General features: G+C 67.0%; 3 protein-coding genes across 3 annotated transcripts; 1 reads left to right on the top strand and 2 right to left on the bottom strand.

Moving 5' to 3' along the window:
• Positions 1-191: 191 nt before the first annotated feature.
• MMP11 (matrix metallopeptidase 11) lies at positions 192-9,129 on the bottom strand. The gene is made up of 8 exons (XM_068989924.1): positions 9,013-9,129; positions 4,280-4,509; positions 3,288-3,431; positions 3,062-3,195; positions 2,711-2,952; positions 2,415-2,631; positions 1,492-1,749; positions 192-942 (listed from the first exon to the last, which is right to left on the bottom strand). The coding sequence occupies exons 1-8, from the start codon at positions 9,127-9,129 to the stop codon at positions 809-811; spliced, it is 1,476 nt and encodes a 491-aa protein (XP_068846025.1). The 3' UTR covers positions 192-808.
• Positions 9,130-12,300: 3,171 nt separating this feature from the next.
• On the top strand, positions 12,301-14,244 carry CHCHD10 (coiled-coil-helix-coiled-coil-helix domain containing 10). Its single transcript, XM_068990171.1, has 4 exons — positions 12,301-12,341; positions 12,540-12,762; positions 13,485-13,632; positions 14,061-14,244. Exons 1-4 carry the CDS (start codon positions 12,301-12,303, stop codon positions 14,078-14,080), a joined length of 432 nt encoding a protein of 143 aa, XP_068846272.1. The 3' UTR covers positions 14,081-14,244.
• Positions 14,245-14,595: 351 nt separating this feature from the next.
• Positions 14,596-16,449, bottom strand: C17H22orf15 (chromosome 17 C22orf15 homolog). Its single transcript, XM_068990177.1, has 6 exons — positions 16,350-16,449; positions 15,812-15,898; positions 15,576-15,713; positions 15,267-15,341; positions 15,026-15,182; positions 14,596-14,633 (listed from the first exon to the last, which is right to left on the bottom strand). The coding sequence occupies exons 1-6, from the start codon at positions 16,372-16,374 to the stop codon at positions 14,603-14,605; spliced, it is 513 nt and encodes a 170-aa protein (XP_068846278.1). The 5' UTR covers positions 16,375-16,449; the 3' UTR covers positions 14,596-14,602.
• Between the last annotated feature and the right edge of the window lie 607 nt (positions 16,450-17,056).

The following is a 17,056-nucleotide window of genomic DNA, read 5'->3' as shown; positions in this document are numbered from 1 at the left end:
AGGAAGAGATGGAGCAGGGGGGGCCCTAAACGTGACACCCGGCCCCGAGGACCGGAGGACTGTGCGGGTCCCCAGCCAAGCCTCCCAACTCTTGGTCCAGCTCCACCCCTATCCTGGCCTTGCACTCACAGAGACACCCCAGGCAGGCAGGTAGAAAATGACCGTGTTTAATGACAGTCGGTTTTAAAAAAAGAAAAACAAAACAGCTTTATACACACTATACACATTTACATGGCTTTGGAAGATCTGACCCGTGATAGGACTGAGGTATGCTGGGGCCCCCAGGGCACAGGGTCTCTGGCAGGAAGCACCCCCACCAGCTGACCGGGCCTTTCGGCCAGGATCCTGGGGAACAGGTCTCCAGAACCACCGAACTGGAAGGCAGCACCTACCCAGAGCCAACCCCTGTGGGAGGCAGGAGGCGCAGGATCCTGACACCCAGGTGCCAGCCCCCTGTGGGACCCCACAGCGAGGACAGTGAGCCCAGCTCCCCCAGCCCTGCTGAGGCCCAACCCTGAGGGGTGTGGACGGAGACCATGGGCAGCTGGGTTCCATGTGACCTGCACAGGCTGCGTGGAGCCGGCCCAAGACCACCCTCAGCCTCCCTGCCAGAGGCCCCCTGCCCAGTCTCAGACAGTCACTGGCAGTGGCCACGACCTGCGTGGCCCTCCCTGCAGTCCTGGTGGCAGCACTCTGCCCTGCCCCCTCAGCAGCCGCGGCTCCGTGCCCTCCCTGGCACCTACAGCCACAGATACGGCCACAGTCTCCAGTGTGGAGGTGTCAGGGCCTGAGGACAGCCAGGCGATGATCAGCGGAAAGTGTTGGCAGCCTCAGCACAGCTGAAGAAGTCGGGGCCCACGAGGCGGGGGAAGCCCTCCAGGGCTTTCACCTTCACGGGGTCAAACTTCCAGTAGAGGCGGCCACGCAGGAAATAGGCGAAGCCTGAGAAGACAGGAGGGTCAGGGCCTGGTAAGTGGACACAGGGGTGGGCGCAGGCCTTGGCCACTGCTGGGTTCCTTGAAACCCAAGGACCTCAGGTGGCCCTTAAGAAAGTGAAGTCGCTCCATCGTGTCTTACTCTTCATGACCCCATGGACTGTAGCCTTCCAGGCTGCTCCGTCCATGGAATTTTTCAGGCAACAGTACTGGACGGCATTGCCATTTCCTTCTCCAGGGGATCTTCCCGACCCAGGGATCGAACCCAGGTCTCCTGCATTGCAGGCAGACGCTTTACCATCTGAGCCACCAGGGAAGCCCCAGGGTCTTCCTACCCTTGGGCGAGCCCTCCCACCTGCCCTCAGCTGGTCTGAGCTACCACCCAGCCTGACAGAAGCTGGAGCCTGTGACTGATTTCGCTAGCCACACCCGAGGGGCCCAGGCACGGGCCCCAGTCTCCATGCCACAAACATGGAGCACAGGGGGTTAGCACGGTCCTTGGCAGGAGGAGGGGCAGAGAGGGAGGGGGCGGGGCAGAGGCCTGCCCTCTGCACACCTTCAGCATCCTGGAAGGCCGCGTCGATCTCCGAGGGCACCCCTCGCCAGTCGGTGGCCCGGCGCGGCACGGGGCTGTCCACACGGCGGGTGCTGGGCTGGAAGCGCCAGTAGTCCCCGCTTCGGAAGAAGTAGATCTTGGTCTTCTCGGAGCCCCACACCAGGGCGGCATGGATCGGGGACCCCTGGAGCCCCAGCTCAGAGAGGGGCGCAGGGCCCAGGACTGGCTTCTCACCGTCGTACACCCAGTACTGAGCTCCTGTTGGAGAAACGGGGTTGGGAGGCGTGTGCTGCAACAGGGCTGCCCAGCGGCCACATTCCGCCACCGACACCACCTCAGACCTTCCCAGCCTCAGTTTCCTTGTCCATAAAACACAAAAGGCCAGTAATAACGCCTGCTTGGCAACCCCACCCCCAAGAAGGACACTGGGCAATGCCAGCGGCACTGGGAGGTACACGTGGGAAAGGTCGTTCTGAGCAGCAAAGAGGCCACCTGGGCGCCCACTCCCTGCACTTGGCTGCCCACCCTGGCGCCAGCCCTCAGGCAGCAGGCCCCGCCCCCTAGCATGCTCCAGGCTCCCATCTCTGGCACACTGAGCTCACATCCCTCCCGACCTTCACCAAGCTGTGCCCTCATGTGGGTCACTTCACCACCTCTGAGCCCCAGAGCCTTGTGTCTAGGGGCAAGCGCCACACGTGCTTCATGGGGTGCAATACCTTCCATCCTACTCCAGCCTTGAGAACCACCTCCTCCAGGAAGCCTCCCAGCTGTGCCCAGAGGAGTGAGCCACACTCCTCCTGGGCCCCAGAACTCCGGGGCCCCCCCGTCTGTCAATCTGCTCATCACGCCTGTCTGTCCCTTCCCTTGGCCATGACGCTCCTGGCTCCCAGCAGTCTCCCAAGTGTGACCCGGCCCCCACTCACCTTGGAAGAACCAGATGTGGCCCTGGGCGTCCTCGAAGGCTGCGTCCACAGGGCTGGGCAGCCCCTGCCAGTGCCGAGAGGCCAGTGCAGGGTAGCCGGGCTGCAGCCGGCCCCCGCGCAGCCGCCACACAAAGCCTGCCTTGAAGAAGAAGAGCTCGCCGCGGATGGTGGCGGCCGCGTCAAAGGAGACCTGGCAGGCATCCGGTGGGGCGTCCGGCTGGGGTGAGAGGGAGGGTCAGGAGGAGCCCATGTTGGAGCCGCAGAGGCAGCCGTGGGCGGGGGGAGCAGGGCCTCACCTCCAGCGGCGCGATCTCGTTGGTGTCCGCCCCGGTGCCGGGGCCCAGGTCCGGGGGCCTGGACGTGGCAGCTAGCCGAGGCCGGCCGTACAGCTGCTGGATGCCCCTGAGGTCATCTGGGCTGAGGCTCAGTGGGTAGCGGAAGGTGTAGAAGGGGGACATCAGGGCCTTCGCAGCTGTCGTGTGCTGCAGCCCCAGCACGTGGCCAAACTCGTGGGCCGCCACCTGCAGGAGGTCTGTGCCTGGAAGAGGGAGGCAGCCCGGCAGCGCGTGAGCTCCTGCAGCGGGACGCCGGGCCTGGCTCTGGGGCCTCGGCGGGGCCCCTCCGGAAAGCGGGGACCGAGCCCCTACCCTGGTTGTCCCCGACGGTCCAGGTCTCATCATAGTCGAAGTGGACATCCCCTTCTCGGTGGGTCTTGGGGAAGAAGGCGTGGGCCAGGATGCCCCCAGGTCCATCGAAGGGCAGGTTGTCCCCATGCCAGTACCTGTCGGGGAGTGGGTAGGGGCAGAGTCAGCGGCTGCCGGCAGATGGGTTTCCTTCCCAGGTTGGGGGGGTGTCCCCAGGCCCCCGGCTCACCTGGTGAAGTCGATCACGATGTCGGCGTGGCCCTCGTGCACCTCAGTGAAGGTGAGTGGCGTGACGTCACTCCACACTCGGAGGGCCTCCGCCACTGTCTGCCGCACCTGTTCCCGCAGCAGCTGCCACGGGAACCGGAGGATCCTGGGGAGGACCGAGGCGGTGGGAGGGCCTAGGTCTGGCTCACGGGGCTGGCTGTCAGGGCCAGGAGTTGCCCCGGATGTGCAGTGGGGGGGCAGGCGTGCAGGATGCGGGCCTGGTGTGCTCCGAGGCTGCGCACCGCTCCCTCCACCACATGGGCACAGCTTTGTGTACCCTTAGGTGCCCACGAGGGTCTGCACTGGGCGGAAAGGACCCAGGAGCCCCAGGGCCCCCTCCTAGACTTGACCATGCCACTGACCGTGGGGAGACATTAGACCCTGAGACCTGCCCCTCCTGTGTCCGCAGGCTCCCCACGCAGGACACTTCGGGGCCCCCAGGAGTCCCGGCTGCAATGACATGGGACACCACACCCGTCCTCGCCGCCCCCTGCTGCCCGCTGCAGGATGTCTAAGTCTCAGCGCCAGGGGCCGAGGCCACCTGAGCCACCACCTGGCCTGCCCCAGCGGGCCCCTCCCTGCACGGATCCCGAGTGCGGCGCTAGAGCTGAACCTGGCGTGGGAAGCACCTCGCTCTGCCAGAGGAGGGGCCGCGTCTGCCTCCCTCACCGAGAGTCCCAGGGCCTGGCCCGCAGCACAAAGCCCGCAGAGGTCGCGTGGGTGACTGCCGGCCATGCCCCACGGGTGTGTGGGGCAGCCAGGCGGGTGCGGAGACCACGCTCCCAGGCGAGGGCGTGGGAGTGCGTCTAAGCGTGGGTTTGGGGCGCTGAGCAGCAGCACGGGAGTCGGGGGACACTCCAGCCTGTCGGCCATAGGGATCTGCCCCACCCTAGTCCCAGAGTGTCTCAGACAGCAGGTGGAGGTCAAAGCCCAGCTCGTGGCCACTGGCCCTACCTGTAGGTGAGGTCCGTCTTCTCCCAGCGCCCGCCCGACAGCACGAACCTCTTCTGTCGGTTGCGGGCACTTGGCCCGTCGGGCGGGTCGGGCACGCCGCAGCGGGGAGGTCTGGGGCGGCCAGCGAGCGGGAGGGCCTCCTGGGTGGCCAGGGCGGGGGCGTCGCTGTCAGGAGGGGCGTTGGGCCAGGGCTGTGGCCCTCTGCTCATGGGGTGGCGGCGGGGGGCATCCTGACCAGGAGAAAGGCCCCGGGTCAGTGGTGTGGACGTCAGCACAGCCTCACTCCAGCGGAGGCCGTCGGGGAGCATGGTGCTCTGGCACTGGCTGACTGGCGTCCAGATGCTGATCCCAAGGCCTCCCGCCCCCTCCTGGGGGGCCCCAGGTGCCCAGGGTCACTTACTCCCACCGTTTGGGCCAGGGAGGGGTGGGTGGGGTTGCAGCCCACCTGCCTTCCTCACGCACAGCCTTGAAGGGACCCCCCCCTCCAGCAGACGCCTCTCCCCCTGCGTTTCTTCCTGGGCGCCCCCAGCCCCCAGGTCTGTCTTCTCCAGCTCCGTGAGCTGGCTCCTGCCCACGATGCCCACCTGCCACCAGCATGGAGGGGCTGCCGCCCTCCCTCACCTGCATCTGCTCACCTGACAAGTAGGGGTGATCCCTCCCTCTAGCGTGGATCTGGGGGTGAACCAACCAGGCCGCTTTCAGCACAGGGCCGGCACCACTCAGGGCACCGGGAACTGGGGTCCGACCGCTGGGACGCACTTGTTTTTTAAGTAATGATCTTTAAAGCTTTTATTATTTAGTTATTTATATGTTCGGCTGCGGCTGGGTTTTCTCCAGGTGCTGCCAGCGGAGGCGCGGCCTCTGTGTGGTCTCTGTGTCCTCTCTGCATGGGTGGGGGTGGCTGGCAGTTCCCAGATGCCCAGCCCCCACCCTGCCAGGGCCCCTGGACCACACTCGCCCGTTGGAGGGGTGATTCTGACCTGGCGCACCCACCTTCCCCGCGTCCCAGCCAGGAGGTCGCGTTTCCCCTGCCTGGAAAAGGCAGAAGCTCAGAGAGGCAGGGAGAGCCCGCGGGATCAGCCCACAAGGACACGACGGAGCCAAGCGGGGGCGCTGGCACCCCGGGCCGCAGGTGAGGGTCACAGCAGAGCTGGGGCAGAGGCCCGGAGCCTCAGTGCCCGTCTGGCCCAGCCTGTCTGCTCAGCGCCACTGTGGCCTTCCCGAGCCATATTTGGGGCAGGAGCTGGGCCGCCCGGGCCCCACCCTCGGCCTCAGCCTCTGGCAACTCTCCCAGGGCCTGGGCACCCCAGAGCTCCCCCCCACCCCCCGCCGACTCCAGAGTCGCCAGGAGCAGCAGCAGGCAGAGCAGGAGGCTCTCTGCGCTCCCAGCACACCCCCAACCCCAACTCTGCTCTGTCCTTCAGGCTGGGGTCCCCCTTCCCCAGGGGAGGGACTGGCCCCACCAGAGCAAACGAAGAGGAGGAAGGGGAAATGACCAAGTACCCGCTGTCTTCTAGACACCTTGGGGGCAGGGTTCACTGGGCCCCCGCCCCCCGCCCCCCTCCCCCGGTGTTAGGCGGGAGGACACACGTCCACGTCTCACACTGGGGACGTGGGCCCCGGGCCTGCCCCTGCTTCTCCCCACACCGCTCCGTGACCTCCAGGAGGAACAGAAACCCTTTCCTCAACCCGGGCGGGGGCCCGAGGACCCTCCCCAGAAACGCCAGGGCTGCACTGTTCCCCCGGAGCCCCAGAGAGCCCAGGGCCCAGCCTGCCATCGAGTGAAAATCTCCCCTCTCCTCTGCCCCCAGGGAGGCCTGAGCAGCAAGCCACAGTGGGGGGAGGGTGACAGACACGCCCAGCGTGCCTTCCTCTCCTGCCCCCACGAGGCGCTAGGTCCAGGCCCAGACCCCTGCATCCTGGCACGCTCAGTGCAGCCGCGAGATCCCCAGCCTGAGATTCAGAAGGCCCAGTTCCACGCCACGGAGACCCTGGGCAAGTCACAGCCTTCTCTCAACCTCCACTTTCCCATCTGTCCAATGGGAACGGGGCCGCGGCGAAGGGGTAACCAGCCTCTCTGTAACGCCCTTCGGGGCAGCAGGCGTGGAGAGAGTCCCCTCCTTGGGCTGCCTTCTCCCACTCTGGGACGCTGCTCTGCCGAATTCCTGCCGTCCCCCACCTGGCAGTCAGCCCCCACCTCCCCCCCAGGCCTCCAGACCTGACCTCTGAATGCGGGAGCGGCAGCTGGAAGGAAGCTCTCAGGGCCAGAGAGGAAGAAGGGCTCGCGCAGGGTCCACCTGCCAGCCGGGGCCTCTGCTTCCCTGCCTACGTCTTGGTTACCACTCCTAGAGGCTCTAGGGTCAGGGCCCCGGGCAGTGAGGTCCTTTCCTGGAGCCCACCAGGCCCCTGACCTCAGTTTCTCCACCGCTGGCCCCTGCTCTGCCGCCCTCCTGCATTCTGTCTCCCCACGTCCTTTCCGGCCTGGGGCTGGGGGGCCCTCCCTAGCTGCAAGGTCTGATCCCTCACCTGGGTGTGCCAGTCCCCCCCACCCCGCCCGGGGCTGCTGGGAGGCAGTGAGGTGGGGTGAGCACACACCACGCCTGCCTCATCCACAGCCCGGGGGACTGGGGAGCAGGCGTCGCCCCCCCTCCCAGGGGAAGAGACAGGGCCCGGAGAGGTCCAGGTCTTGGCCCAGGGTCACACAGCGAGGGAGCTCAGAGCTGGACCTAGACCTGGGGATCAGGCCTCCCCACCCACGGTCCCCCCAAACCCCAGCTGTGGCTCGTCTCCAAAACCCACATTCCTGAGACAGCTGCTCGTCGGCCAGCGTCTCCCTGGGCCTGCCTTGGGCGGGGGTGCCCAGTCCGCTCACCCCACCTCTCCCCGACAGGCGCCACACCACAGCCTCACACATCCTCGAGGAGTCACTTGGGGAATTCAGTCTCCCAGCTGAGCCAGAGGCTCCGGTCAGCCTCGGGGTCAACCTGCAACCGGGAAAACGGGAGGCAGCCAGCGGCCGGTAGCAGAGGGGGCCCCTGGACTGGGAAGTGCTGGGCACGGCTGGGCCGGGCATGCCCTCTCCGGCCTGCCTGCCACTGGCCCAGGTTCCCTCAGCCACCCCCTCTGCGGTGGGCAGGAGGCGACCCTGAGGGGAGGACACTGGTCAGGCTGGAAGGCAGGGAGCATCCACACACCATCCCGGGCCTCTCTGAGGCTCAGAGAGGTCAAGTGACGGGCCCGAGTCACACCGCCCGCTCCTGGGCAGGCAGGTCCATCTCCCCCACCCCCTCACCCCGCTGGCTCCAGAAGGGAAGGGGGGTCCCCCGCTCTCCGCGGGCGGGCGGCGGGGCTTTCATCAACCCTGAAAGCTGTGAGCTTGGATGGATAAATATTTACAGAGCCTTCCTGGCCCTGCCAACAGCCATCCGGGGATAAGCACGTCCGAGGCGACCCCGGGTGCCCCTGCATGCCTGCAGCGTGACAGCCCGGCTCAGACCCCGCCTGGCCCCGCGCAAGCGGCACAGTGGCAGCTCCAGGTGATGGACCGTGTCCGTGTGCCCAGCTCTCCTGGCCTCCCTGCAGACACTGTCCAGCCCGGCAGTGGGCACTGTCGCCTCCCACCCGCCCACCTGGACAAGGCTGGGGGTGAGGGCTACCGAGGCGCTGGAGGGCTCACGTGGGGCCACGTGGTTAAAAAGCCCAGGTCCCTCAGGTTCCTAAACCCGCGGATTCAGCAGCTGCCCAGGGTGGCCCCTAGACTCTGCCCCTAGGCCTAGGGGGCCGGGCGGGGCTGGGGAGGAGACAGGGCCCCCAGACCGAGGTACGGAGTTACCCGCCACCCCTTTCATCCCCAGCGCTGCCAGGGGCTGGCTGGCCAGACCTCCCTCGTCACCGGAGCTGTCCCCAGAGAGTCTGCCTGCGCCCCTGTCCCCACCCCTGCTAACGACCCCATCCCTGCCCCCGACCCCTGCCCGGACAGGCTGGAGGCTCAGCGGCACGACCGCGTGGGCCGGGCACCCGGGGAGCTATGTGCCTGCAGTAGCCCAGGCTGTGAGTGGTCTCCCGAAGCCCCAGCAGCCTTCAGGACACACACGGGCTGGCACACACTGGGGCGTCCCCCCCCCACCACCCCCGCCGTGGCACACCGGAGCTCTCACGCTTAGGCTGCCTCCTGGCTCCACAGGCTCCCGATCCTGGCACTCACAGGTCCCAGGCGGTGGCATCTGTCTCCTCCAGGCTCAGACCCCGCATGCCCTCCCCACAGGGGTTCCTTCAGCCCTCCCGCCTGGAGGTGTGCTCACCGAGGCCACACACCTGGCGGCTGACGCCAGCTGGAGACCCACGGGTCTTTGTCCCTGCAGTGAGTCGGGAGCCCTGTGGCTCCTCCCGCTGTCCCTCCCCTGCAGCACACACACACAACCCGGGATCGTGGCCGGGCGGGCGCGGAGGGGGCAGGTCCGGGAGCTGGGGGGGTGGCGGCGTGCGTCTAACGCACGACCGAGTCCAGCTCACCAGCCAGCCCGAGCGGTCCCGGCGCCGGCTCCACTTGCATACCTCCAGGGACGGGAAGCTCACTATCCACCACGCCCCCGGGGCACCCAGACAGTGTTTCGGGGTAACGGGCCGCGCCGGGCCACTCCCGGGCGCCCCCGTGGGTCCCGCTCTGCCAGCCGGCGCCCCTCGGCGTGGAGGGCGGGGCGGGGCGGGGGCGCTGCCGGGCGGCGGGCACTCACCGGCGGCCGTGGGGCCCGGGCCAGCAGCAGCGGCGGCGGCGGGAGCAGCAGCAGCAGCAGCAGCAGCAGCGGGAGGGCGCGCGGGGCCGCGCCGCGGAGCCGGGCGGCCCGAGCCATCCGCCCCGGGGCTGCAGGGCCTGCTGGGCCGCCGCCCGCCGCCGCCCCTTATAGCCTCCGCCCCGCCCCCGCCCCGGCCCCGCCCCCCGCTTTTGTTCTGCACTCGCCCCGCGCCCGCGACCAGGGAAGGGGGGTGGCCCGGCCCGCAGATCCGGCCATTCCCGGGGCGGGCCGGGCTGCGGTCTCGGAGGCCCGGAGGGACGGGGGGATGGGAGGGTGACCCTGGCCAGGGGTGTGCCGCTGCTCCGGGCCTCAGTGTCCCCAAAGCGATGGGCCGTCTGAGAGGAGTCAGGTTTCCCTACTGGCCCCCGCCTTCTGACAGGCCAACTTGGGAAGGCGCATCCCGAGCAGGGACCTTCAGCTGTGTCCCGGGGGACACGGAGCCACGGGGAGGCGGCTGGCCAGGACGTCAGGTTGGCAGAATCCGCCAATTCACAGAGGAGGAAACTGAGGCCCCGAGAGGGAGGGGCCAGATGAGGCTTTTTCCAAACCATCGGGCAGGATGAGGGGTCAGGAGGCCTTCTTGGCAGGTCAGGTGTTGGGAGGAGGCGGTCAGAAGGCAGTGTCTGTGCGGGGCGCTGGGGACCTCACGCCGCCCCTTGGCCTGGGACGAACAGGGTTCCTCAGAGGCCCTCAGGGCCAGCCTCCTGAGGCGAGGACGCGTCTCTGAGAATCACAGGGAGGGGTGGTGAGCACACTGCGAAATGGTCATGCAATCCTTGTGATGACCCGGGGCGCAGGCAATCTGCTTCATCTCCGGGGAGCCGAAGCACGGGCAGTGGCCCCCGTCCCGGCGGGCTGGCTCCTGAGCCGCCGCAGGGTGAGGCTGCGCCTTAAAAGGGAGGAGACGGGCAGAGGGGAGGGCCACCGGCTGACTCAACCCCCCCTCCCCCTCCGGTTCCCGCGGCCGCCGCCGCCTCTCCAGGGCGGCTCCACAGAGACCCCTAGAGGGCGAGAAGAGGAAAGACAGCCGTGATTTTTCACTCCTTAGGCAGTTTGCCATCTTTTTCTTCCTTTTTAAAATTTTTTGGCTGGGCTGCAAGGCATGTCGGCTCTTAGTTCCCTAACCCGGGATCGAACCCATGCCCCCTGCATTGGAAGCATGGACTCTTAATCGCCGGACCACCAGGGAAGCCTGCCGTCTGTTTCTTCAGAGTGATTCACTTTTTAAAAAATGAAAATGCCTACTTCAGCCTCATCCTAGCAATATTGGTCAAGAAGTCATGGATTTGATGAACTGATGATACATTTTTTTTCTTTCTGATACACATGAAAATGCATAAAGTAAAAATGGACCCGCAATCCACCAGTCATGAGAGTTTTAAGTAACAACCTCCCACGTTACAGGTCACAGTGGAAAGCCACAGTTATAGCAAGCTGGGGACACGACTGAGCGACTTCCCTTTCACTTTTCACTTTCAGGCATTGGAGAAGGAAATGGCAACCCATTCCAGTGTTCTTGCCTGGAGAATCCCAGGGACGGAGGAGCCTAGTGGGTTGCCGTCTATGGGGTTACACAGAGTAGGACACGACTGAAGTGACTTAGCAGTAGCAGCAGGGCTGGTCCCAGAGGGCTTCCTGGAGAAGGGGGGACCTGATCAGCCCACAAGAGGCTGGCGTGGCGAACAGGAGCAGGTCAGCAGGGGCTGCAGGAGCAAAGGGGTGGAGGCTGGCCCAGGCCTGGCATGTCTGCCAGAAGAGAGTGGCCACCTCTACACGCTCCCCTCTCCCGGAGGCAAACAGTCACCCCACTGCAGGCAGGAGAAAACTGAAGCCCAGGCCCAGATGGGGATCAGGGGAGGGCCCTGCTTCCCAGGCTGGCTGAGAGGACTGTGTGGTCGGGATGCAGTCGTGACATCAACCAGCTTGCCAGGCACTGCCGGTGCCCCTGTTCCCTCCTCGCCTGCCGAACCTCCTCACAGAGGGGCCCCCTCTGTCCACCTGAGCCCCCCGCCCCATGCTTCTGCTCCTGACTTATTCCTCTCTGCAGTCCCGGGGCCAGGAGGCCTCTCCTGGGGGTTGGGGACAGTGATGTGAGTCTAGGAGAGTCAGGAGCCCTCCCTGCCAAGGGCACGGATATGACCACTCAGAACTCATTCAGAGAGGACCATGAAAACCTGCCATTCCTGAAGGGCTGGGAAGCGTCCTGAATCTGGATGGCCCTGCCCTGGACCTGGAACCAAGGGGTAAAATTCAAGGCCACAGGATTCAAACTCGCACCAGTGCCCCTAGGCCTGCAGGGGGCAGCCTTTGGAAAGGACATCAGGGTAAAGGCAGTCGGGGTCTGGCGCTGCATCCAGCCAGTCCATCCTAAAGGAAATCAGCCCTGAGTGTTCACTGGAAGGGCTGATGCTGAAGCTGAAACTCCAATACTCTGGCCACCTCTTGTGAAGTACTGGCTCATTGGAAAAGACCCTGATGCTGGGAAAGATTGAAAGTGGGAGGAGAAGGGGATGACACAGCATGAGATGGCTGGATGGCATCACTGACTCAATAGATGAGTTTGAGTAAACTCTGGGAGTTGGTGATGGACAGGGAAGCCAGGGGTGCTGCAGTCCATGGGGTCGCAAAGAGTTGGACACGACCGAGCAAGTGAACTGAACCGAGGAGGGGAACTGGCGGGTGCTCTGTGAGCAGTCCTGGGAGGCTTTCTGGGGGCGGGACGGGGGTGAGTGCTTTGTACCCGCCCCAGTCCACCCGCGACCCTGGGGCCACGCGGGAGCCAGCGAGCCGGGCCCCACGGGAGGGGGAGGAGCAGGGCTCGGCCGTCGCCGGACCGCCCTCGGTTCGGCTCGCCGCGCTCCGCCGCGGCCTTTGAAGGACCGTCCCGTGGCCCCTGAGTGCGCCCTCCGCGCCCTGCCACAGCGGCTCCGCTTCCCCAGGGCGCACACAGCTCGGGCCGGCGGCCAGGAGGGCGCAGGCTCACCGGCCCCCGGAGCTGCCGAGGGAGAAGCCGGGGACCCGCGGGGGTGCCGCGTGACCGGGCCCCGGGCCTCCCGCCGGGGGCGTGTCTCCGCGGCCCCGCCCCGCCCCGGCCCGCCCCGGCCCGCCCCGGCCCCGCCCCGCCGGCCGGGACCCGCGCGGCCGCCTCGGTCCCGGAGCCACAGCCAGCGCCGCCGTCGCCGTCTCCGACTCGGCTCGTCCGGCCCCGCCGCCGCCGCCGCCGCCGCCATGCCCCGGGGGAGCCGCAGCGTGGCCTCGCGGCCAGCCAGGTAGGAGCCGGCGCGGGCGCGGGCGCGGGCGCGGGGGAAGCGCGGCCCCGCAAGGACGCGGCGGCGTGACCTTGGTGACGGCCGCGCCATCTTGGCGGGGGCGGGGCGGGGGCCGCCGCCGCGCGGCTGGGACGGTGGTCCTAGGCCCCGGCCTGGGGCCCGGCCGCGAATGACCGCGCTTCCCCCCGCACCCCGCAGCCGCCCCGCCGCGCCCTCTGCCGCGCACCCGCCTGCGCACCCGCCGCCCTCGGCCGCGGCCCCGGCCCCCGCCCCGTCGGGCCAGCCCGGCCTGATGGCGCAGATGGCGACCACCGCCGCCGGAGTGGCCGTGGGCTCGGCTGTCGGCCACGTCGTGGGCAGCGCCCTGACCGGAGCCTTCAGTGGGGGGAGCTCAGAGCCCGCCCAGCCTGCCGCCCAGCAGGTGAGCAAGGGCTCAGGGGAAACTGAGGCCAGAAGGATCCCACGGGTCACTCGGCTGTTGGCCTGGGGTCACTCACAGGCGGGCTCTCCCAACCCATCTCCTGAGGCCAAGGTCCCTAGAACCACATGGACAGACACCAACCAGCCCTTTAAAGATGGGGAAACCGAGGCGCTTAGGGGTCAGAGATGGCCCTGGGTCGCCCAACCCTCGAAGAAGGGAGGGCTGTTGGAGTACCTGAGTGCCCGCTCTCCCACCCCCCAGGAGGCCCCTTCCTGAGGCCAAGGGTGACTGGTAGTCAGTGACTTTGGGCCTGCCGACCTGTCCCCCACTGGGCACCCCACCAGTCCTGAGCCACATTTGGGCTTAGTGACGGGGTGAGGGATCATGGGGATCAGCGTGACTGAGCCCGGAAGGTGTCAGAACCTGTCGGCCTGGAGCTCACACCAGCAGCGGCCTGGGCTTTTCTAGACCCGTGTCCCGCCTCCCACCCCACCTGCCCCTGTTGCCGCACCCCACCAGCAGCGGCAAGGGCTTCGAGAAGGCTGTGGGCTCTCCGTTTCAGGGATGGAGCCGTTGAGACCTGGGGCACACTGCCCACTAGGGACCCCTGAGGCACCAGGGCCAGGGGCTCTGCGGAGGGGCAGCCACCACCCCCAGCTTCGGAGTCCTCTCCCGGGTGCCCAGCCCGAGCTGACCCGGCTGCCTCCCACGCTGTGCCCCAGGCCCCAGCCCATGCTGCCCCGCAGCCCCTGCAGATGGGGCCCTGCGCCTATGAGATCAGGCAATTCCTGGACTGCTCCACCACCCAGAGCGACCTGACCCTGTGCGAGGGCTTCAGCGAGGCCCTGAAGCAGTGCAAGTACAACCACGGTAAGGGGCCGCTGCCCGACTGGCGCCAGGGTGGGAGGGGTGGTCCACTGCTCCCGCTCCTCCCGGGTGCTCCCGCTTCTCCCTAGTGCTCCTGCTCTTCCCGGGTGCTCCTGCACTTCCCAGATGCTCCCGCTTCTCCCTGGTGCTCCTGCTGCTCCTGGCTGCTCCTGTGTCTCCAGGGTGCTCCTGCTCCTCTCGGGTGCTCCCACTCCTCCTGGGTGCTCCTGCCCTTCCCGGGTGCTCCTGCACTTCCCAGATGCTCCCGCTCCTCCTGGGTGCTCCCGCTCCTCCCGGCTGCTCCTATGCCTCCTGGGTGCTCCCGCTTCTCCCTGGTGCTCCTGCTGCTCCTGGCTGCTCCTATGTCTCCAGGGTGCTCCTGCTCTTCCTGGCTGCTCCTGTACCTTTGGCCTGACCTCCTCCCTCTACAGGTCTGAGCTCCCTGCCCTGAGAGACCAGAGCAGATTGGGTGGCCAGCCCTGCACCCACCTCCACCCCCTCCCACCGACAGCTGGACCATGACGTCAGATTGTACCCACCGAGCTGGGACCCAGAGTGAGGAGGGGGTCCCTCATCCCACAGATGACCTGAGATGAAAATGTGCGATTAAAAGCCTTTATTTTAGCCGACCCTGCCGTGTGCCCTCTTGCTGAACTGTCTGCAGGGGGTGGGGCGGAGGGAGATAGAAGTCCCACTGCAGGGTGGGGTGCCGCCCCTTCAGCTGCTGTCCCTGGTGGGCAGGGCGACCTTGTCATCCTGCGTAATCCAACAGGCAGCGCAGACCGGACGGTGCGCCATTAACTGCTGACCTCAAGCCTCAAGGGCATCTGACTCCGGCCAGCTGGAGACCCTGGAGGAGCGTGCCACCTCCTCTCAAGGAGCGCCGCCCCTCCACCCTTTTCGTCTCCGTGGCCTCACGCTCCGTCGGTGACCTTGCGCCTCTTGCTGATGCAATCTCCCCGTAATCACAGATTCAGCAGGAGGAATGCTTCGGGCCTTTGCACCTAACCACAGGAGCGGAGGTCACGGCCAGCCCCCTTGGATCTCAGTCCAGCTCGGCCGCTTGGCCGTGATGTGCCAGGTCACAGGGCCTGCCGGCACAGAGGAGCAGGCCCTTCAAACGGCATCGAGCACTCGGAGCTGCTGCCTCTGCTGAGTTCATTCAGTGTCTCCACACAGAGCACCCTCTGTGTGCCAGGCCCTGTTCCATGTACCCGGTCACCGGGCCCCCAGCGACCTGCCCTCGGGCACAGTGTGTCCCGCCATGCGGTTTTACGTGTGTCTCCGAGGGAGGCTGGCATCGCGGTCCACCTTTCAGCACACACATCTGTTCCCTGGGAAGGGGGTCCCATTTCTGGGTGCGAGCAGTCCCCCGGGGTCCGTGTCTCCTCCTTACCTGGCTCCAGGCCCCAGCTCTTGGGTCCTGGACAGCAGGGAGCCCACCCTTCGGGGCCGTGAAGGAGGGCCTTGCTCCTGGTGGCCTCGCTGAGTGCCCAGGCGCCGCCTCTGGCCGTCGCCCTCGGGGAGCAGGCCCAACCGCCAGCGCAGCTCCTCTGTGAGGCCCAGGAAACCCTGCCTGAGGGCGCAGGTGGGCAGGCGTCCCCGCCCCCAGGCTCTCCCGTGTGAGTGACACTCACCGGCCAGCTCTGGACGCTGCCCATCCAGGTTCTCCAGGAGGAACTCATAGCGGGTGGGGTCCCCTCCCTCCCCCTCTGCAGAGGGAGGGAGTCTGATCACTGGCAGGCTGTTGGTCCGTACCCGCCCCCCCGACTCTGGACGTGTTTACTACCCCCGCCTGGACTCAGGACAGGGCATTGGATGGGAAGGACAGGGCTGGGTCCTGGCCAGGCTGGGGCCTCTGCAGGGCACGGGTGCCCCGTGGGTGCTGTCTCTCCTCTTATGTTCCAGCGTCACTGCAGGGGGCACAGATCCTGGACCCCACTTACTGATGATCTGCACCAGGACGTAGGTCCCCCGCTCCTGCAGCGGGGGGCTGGCCACGGAGGGTGCCGGGGAAGGCCCTTCCTCCAGCCCCTCCGCGAGGCTCACCAGGTGCCCATCCTCAGCCAGCAGGGCGATGGTCGCTGGGAGGGCGGAGAGGGAGGCAGGGCAGGGCTGGCGCTACCCCTGCCGGGGGGGGGGCCCTCAGCCAGTCCTCCAGCACCCCTCGCTGCCCCCTCACCGTCAGGGGGCACCTGGCCCCTCTGCCTCAGGTGGGCGGTGAGGGTCCCCAGACCACACCAGGTGTTCACCAGCTCCCAGCAGCCGGCTGCAGGAGAGGAGCGTAGGTGGGCGCATGGCACCCGTCTTACCCCCAGACCAGGATGCTCTGCCTCCCTCCCGCCTACGGGGTCAGGAGCGTACCCCCTTCCATCTCCCCAGACATCTGAACGGCTCTTGCCTCCACCATGCAGCCCCGCCTCCACCAGAAGCTCAGGAGCCCCGCGCCCACCCCCGCCCCTGCTGTGGGACCCCTGACCAGCGAAGAGATGGGGCAGTTGGGACACACGCTCCCCCAGTGGCAGCACAGCAGCTGTGCAGCCCAGAGGAGCCTGCCTGCTTCACCCAGGACCCAGCTTGGGGGGTGGTTTCCCTCAAGCAACTCCACCCAGACTCATCCCATGGACACCCCCTTCCCCCCACCACCTTCTCGTTCTCCCCCTCCAAGGCAGAGGGAACGTACCCCTACCCGTCTGCTAGGACAGGGGACCCCCACTTACCTCCGAACATCACCGTGATAACCATGGCCGTGGTGGGGACAGACCCCTCCGACCCCCAACTTCTCACCTGGGGAAGGAGCTGGGGTGGAGCTCGACTGCAGGGTGGGGCCCTGCGGGAGGCGAACGGGTAGGGGGGATGATGGGTGGGTGGGTTCAAGCGGAGCTCCTTGCTCAGTCCAGGGGTTCCCTGCAGCTAGTCCAGGGTCCTCAGCCGTCTCCCGCTCACTGGATCAGAGAGGACTGAGGCTCCCTCCCCCGCCCCCCCACCCAGCTTCCAAGCTGGTCTCCATGGCAGTGGGGAGCTGCCAAGAGGTCTGAGCGGCCAGTATCCGGGTAACGGGGTTTGTGGAGGGTCCGGGCATTCCCGGTGCAGGGCTCTAGTGGGGGCTGGAGCCTCGGGCCCAGAGCTGTCCAGAGACCAGTGCCCCCGCCCCCCCGCCGCCGCCCACAAGGAGAGACAGAGCTCCCAGGCGGGGAGTGGGGAGGTTCCTGGAGGTGGGGGCATCCTCAGCCTTGCAGGCCCCCTTCCCAGGCGCACTCCCCGCCTCCCCGTCTTCTGTCCCCGGTTCTTGTTGAGGTATGATTGGCACACAGTTCAGAGCCACCCTGCGCAGTGTTCTCCACAATCAGGACACACAACATGTCCCTCGTCCCCCCAAACTCCCAGCCAAGCTGTCACGAAGAGGGAGGCGGCCGACGGGGCAGGG

Source organism: Capricornis sumatraensis, chromosome 17 (assembly GCF_032405125.1).
Source record: "Capricornis sumatraensis isolate serow.1 chromosome 17, serow.2, whole genome shotgun sequence".
NCBI classification, from domain to species: domain Eukaryota; kingdom Metazoa; phylum Chordata; class Mammalia; order Artiodactyla; family Bovidae; genus Capricornis; species Capricornis sumatraensis.
This window is presented reverse-complemented; position numbering and strand designations above follow the sequence as displayed.